At 40.4% G+C, this 5,000-nt stretch overlaps 1 protein-coding gene across 3 annotated transcripts in view; it reads right to left on the bottom strand.

Moving 5' to 3' along the window:
• Window positions 1-5,000, bottom strand: part of LOC138006603 (uncharacterized WD repeat-containing protein alr2800-like) — a 23,117-nt gene that overhangs the window by 12,290 nt on the left and 5,827 nt on the right. For 2 of the 3 annotated variants that reach the window (XM_068853038.1, XM_068853037.1), the window contains exons 6-8: window positions 3,910-4,021; window positions 2,878-3,003; window positions 523-687 (exon numbers count right to left, since the gene is read on the bottom strand). In XM_068853038.1, coding sequence (XP_068709139.1) covers window positions 523-687; window positions 2,878-3,003; window positions 3,910-4,021 — 403 coding nt within the window. The remainder of the gene's footprint in view (window positions 1-522; window positions 688-2,877; window positions 3,004-3,909; window positions 4,022-5,000) is intronic. The other variant, XM_068853039.1, reaches the window with a different exon arrangement.

Genomic DNA, 5,000 nt, shown 5'->3' with positions numbered 1-5,000 from the left:
GAAAGTACGTATCAACATTGCAGGAATATAACTGGTAGCAACGGTGTGGTTGTTTGGGAACAGAATTAAAATATTTCGTCAGGTTCCCACGTCCTCTACACAACCTCAAATTTGGTTAATTTACGTCGTTGTCAGGACGAAGACGGCAAAGAAATGTGCCAAAATGAAAAGCGCATGTGCAGGGCGTGCAGAACCTTTGTTTTTGTTCATTAATATCTCGTAACCGTAGTCGTCACTTTGGGTAAGCTCCCTGATAGGGCGCTTTAGCAACGCTAAAGATCTCCAAGTGCTGACGTCCTCCATAAAACCTCAAATTTGGTGATTTCACGTTGTTGTTTTGCTGACGACGGCAAAGAAATGGACAAAAATGAAAAACGCAAGTGCGGAGCGTGCAAAGCTATTATTTTTGCCCGCTAAATATACAAATCTGTGACATTTTTGTTGCCGTCGCCGCTATCGTTGCTAAAGCTCCCCAATGATACAGAAGGGGGGGAGGGAAAGAGATACGGTGGAGCAACTTACGGTGCGTGTCTTTCTGTTGATGATCTTTAAGTCATTTGTTCCACTGCCTCCAGCAGCTATTACATCTCCTGTCCCACAAAACCGACCAACATACAGGAACTCCCCATGCTGTGCAGAGGGAAATGGCATCATTTCCAGCAACCGACCGCTACTAAAGTCCCATATCTACAAAGAAAAACAAGAACATAACATAAGCCAAGGAAGAGCCCCACTTGGGCTAAGTCCGTTAAACATGAACTGAGAAGGGAGGAGAGGGAAGAAAAGGGGCGGAGAAGACTTTTAGCACATGTCTCTTTTTTTTCAATGCGCACCTTAAGTAAGGACGACTGTGACGCCTATGAGAATGTCATGCATAAAAAGAAATCGCGTTCGAGCGTTTTTCAATTGAGTGTCGTAAAACAAATACCAAAGTAATTACTTCGAACAGTCACAGCAGGTGAACCAGTCCTTCCGTGAAACTTGCTCAAAGCGCGGGAAAAATCGCGCGTGCAACTCGCGATTGGTTTTGGTTTTCCGTGTCCTTCTCATTGGTTGATAAACTGGCGCGAGATTTTTAAACCAATCACTAAGCGTAGCAATTGCAATCACGTAATAACTTTCGACAGTCATTTAAAAACTGCTCTATTCTAATCACTTCGCTATACACCTTATTCCAAAATGGCCGCCATTTAGATATTCTTTTGTTTTTATTCAAATTAGACCTTGATGCCTCGTTCAAGGCAAAAGATTCTTTTGAATTTTCAGCTCAAGAACGAGGCATCAAGGGCTCATTTGAATAAACACAAAAGAATATTTAAATGACGGTCATTTTGAAATAAGGTCTATTATTCCAAGGCTTTCGGCATGAAAAGTGTGTGCGAACTCTCTTGGAACAAAATTGGTTGAACTGTGTGAAAGTTTGCAGAGCAACTTGAAAATTTACACTTGAACAATAATATCATCATATATCATATATCTTTATTTACCCTCGGATTTTTAGAGTAGCTTGGTGTAGCTAATATCTCCGAGCATTTACCCTACCAACCATGATACATCACAGAAGACAGACCACAACACCGGGAACTACATGCCCTACTTTTTACGACAAGTGTGCGGGTTCTTTTACGTCCCACAGGATTATGAACATTGAAGGGTTGTGAGACGGGACCTCCGGCTTATCGTCCTTATCCGAGAAGACTAGAGAGTCTAACCATTTCCAGATGTAATTACAAAGGCAGCACTTTCTCCTGCTGTTGGTCCGGCCGGAGTTGAACTCACGACCTCCAGCGTGACAGCCCGGTGCTCAACCAACTGAGCCACCGGTGCACCGGTTATTTTGCCTAAACGAGGAAAAATAATCTTGATGCAGGTGCAGTACGCATTTTAGCACACCTATTTGCTATGCTGTACATACAAAAGACGTAAAATCACCAATGATGAGGTTTTGAAGACAACGGGAGTGTACAAACATTCTGAAACCACTTGTACCAATTTATTTTTTAAATACTTCGCCCACAATGAACAACGCGAACAAGATGGACTAATCGCGAAGAATTGCGATAGTGCAAAGTTATAATTTGAAGTGACGTTTTCGTTGCTGTTTTTAGTGTGGGTCCCATCCCCCATTCACAGCAACGGAAGACTAGGACGCACACTAAAAACAGATGTGAAGGGAGCTATGTTGGGCCTTTTCCTTAACGTGGTCGGAAACAGCCCTCAGAATAACAGGATAATCCAACGAAATGAATGCGTCGCGCAACGCGCATCGGTGGCTCAGTTGGTTGAGCACCCGGCCGTCACGCGGGAGGTCGTGAGTTCTATTCCGGGCGGACCAACACTCAGGGTCTTTAAAATAACTGAGGAGAAAGTGCTGCCTTTGTAATGACATCTGCAAATGATTAGACTCTCTAGTCTTCTCGGATAAGGACGATAAACAGTAGGCCCCGTCTCACAACCCTTCAATGTTCATAATTCTGTGGGACGTAAAAGAACCCACAAAACTTGTCGCAAAGAGTAGGGCATGTAGTTCCCGGTGTTGTGGTCTGTCTTGTGGTGTTCGGGTCTCCGTAAGTGGAGCTTTGCTCTGTGGGGATACCCCGCCTAGTGGCAAAGTTTATAAATCAATAAATAAAGATTCAAAGACTTCAACAGCCAAGCAGTCCAACAAGATCATTTTTGTTTTCATCTCAAATTGAACTGGTAAAACAAGCCTTTGAAGACCTTTGAATCCTTACAAACCAAGTTGAGTTGCAATATATACAATCATTTTTGGAAATTTGGTAGCCCATTCTTTTGGAGATGTTATACACATGACCAATTAGTAGGTTAGAACAGATAGACTAAGAAACAGCGTATTACAATAACAAAGCACAGTACTTGCAAAGCATTATGGGCTACCCAAGATGCTGACAACACTACATCCTCCCAGATATCAATACCATCACCACAGATGTATGGGCCATGAATTGCACGCACTATTTGATCAGCACGGACATCCCACACCTATACAAACAAAAATAAATGTTGGTTAGGAGGGTTCCAAACAACCTCGTTCCAGGGTCTCTCTTCTCTGCCTCCATTGTCGCTGTCTATTCTCAACGACAATGGAGGCAGAGAAGAGAGACCCTAGGAACGAGGGTGGGTTCCAAAGTGGCTTGCTGGGGCAATGTCATTGTTTAGTTTTCCCACTTGCTAATTTTATGGCGTTTACCCTTCAATACTATTTACCCAGTGTTCTAAGCACATTTACAGTGTTTCACTGGATGTATTCAAGCCCATCATCATGAATCTGGATATCCCATTAAAACAGAATCTAGCAATAATAATTTTCTTGAAGGATTATTATCACTTTTATCATTATTTTTATCATTATTTTATTTATTATTGTTATTATTATTATTATCAGTATCATTATCATTATCATTATCATTATTATTATTATATTCTTTTGTAATTATACATTGTTTTAGGAAAATAAAAAGAAGACACCATTGAAAAGCTTTGCTGTTGCAAAGCTATCACTGGCTTGAAATCACTAGCAAAAAAGCATGTTTTTAAGCGGTTATTTCCCCTACACTCTCTCCTCTATTTTCCCAATGTTTTAATAAGTGTGTTTTAAAACAAAAGCTCTTTGTGTGAATACAAAAAAGCAACCATTACACGTCACAATTATGCAGAATGCAAGTGCCCAGCAAATTTGAAAACCTAAAAAAGTATTTTTTTTAAATTTGTCTATTTTGGATAAAAACACTTCCATTGGAAAAAGATCAAATAATTTTGTTTGTAAACATTATTTTTTGAGTGGAGGTTCCTTTAAAGTTGCACTCATCCCTAGAGTGTCAACTTTAGGTTCAAGGAGAAGACTTCTAATGACTCCAAAAGAACATTAAATATTGATATCAAACACACCTTGATACACCGATCCCAGCCTCCAGTTAAAAATATATTGTCGTCAAATGGATGAAATCGAAGGGCAAATACTTTTCTTCCATGTCCAGCTTCAGGAGTAATGACATGTTCTCTACAAAAATATACAAAAAACCCACCAATTCATTGCCCAAGATTAGCGGTCATTCAGATGTCTCAGACAACCAGAGAGTTTACCGGGCAACTAGTTTTAGGTAAAATGAAAAGGTTGGTTGCCTGAAGAAAAAAAAAAAGAACAGACAACCCAGCCAAAAGTAGAAAATGTATTACATAATCAGCACCGACTCATTCGACAGTTTTTTGTTGTCAATGTCTGATAGTACTAATTAAGTAGCATGAAGTTAACATTAATTTGCTGCAGTTGAGCATTTTCCTGTGTTTTGAATATCTGTGGCATATACAGAAAATTGTCACATAGGAAAATTCACACAAGCTAGCAATGGAGATCGAAGACCAGCCCACTTTGAAAATGCTAAAACTTAAACCCAAACTTCCACAAAAAAACCAAAGGCACACACTTAGAACTATGGAATACTCAAGCTCCAACGCCAGGGGATTGCATCTCAACATGGCATGCAATTAATAGTAGGGGTTTTCCAAAGGGCAACCAAGCATTTTTCGGGCCAACCAAATTTACAGGTTTAGTTGCACTGCTTTTGAAGCAGGGACAACCTGGAATTGTCACCGTCACCATTCAATACAAGTGTAGATAAAGCCATTTTCAATGGAGTGCTTAAGAAATCATGGACTGCTTTTATTTTGAATAGCTATATGTTTAGTGACGCCACATTCAAAGACATAAGCAAAACCAACTATTGCTTGTAGAATCAATAACAAGATGACTGAAGTGGTTAGGTTCTAAAGGAGTGAAACGTTGATAAAGGTTAAACTCATCACAAACAGACGAGCTTGGGAACTGGTACCTTAAAGGTTAGTGGGGTGCCAACTGCAATGTGCAGAGAGAAGGTTTCCAAGGCAACCCTGGAAGCGGGAAACAGCCCCCAAAAGCAGCCACTAACCACCAGTCACACTGACAGATTCAATGGAAACCATTTAATACCAGACAACATACT

This window comes from Montipora foliosa, chromosome 6 (assembly GCF_036669935.1).
Source record: "Montipora foliosa isolate CH-2021 chromosome 6, ASM3666993v2, whole genome shotgun sequence".
NCBI lineage: Eukaryota > Metazoa > Cnidaria > Anthozoa > Scleractinia > Acroporidae > Montipora > Montipora foliosa.
This window is presented reverse-complemented; position numbering and strand designations above follow the sequence as displayed.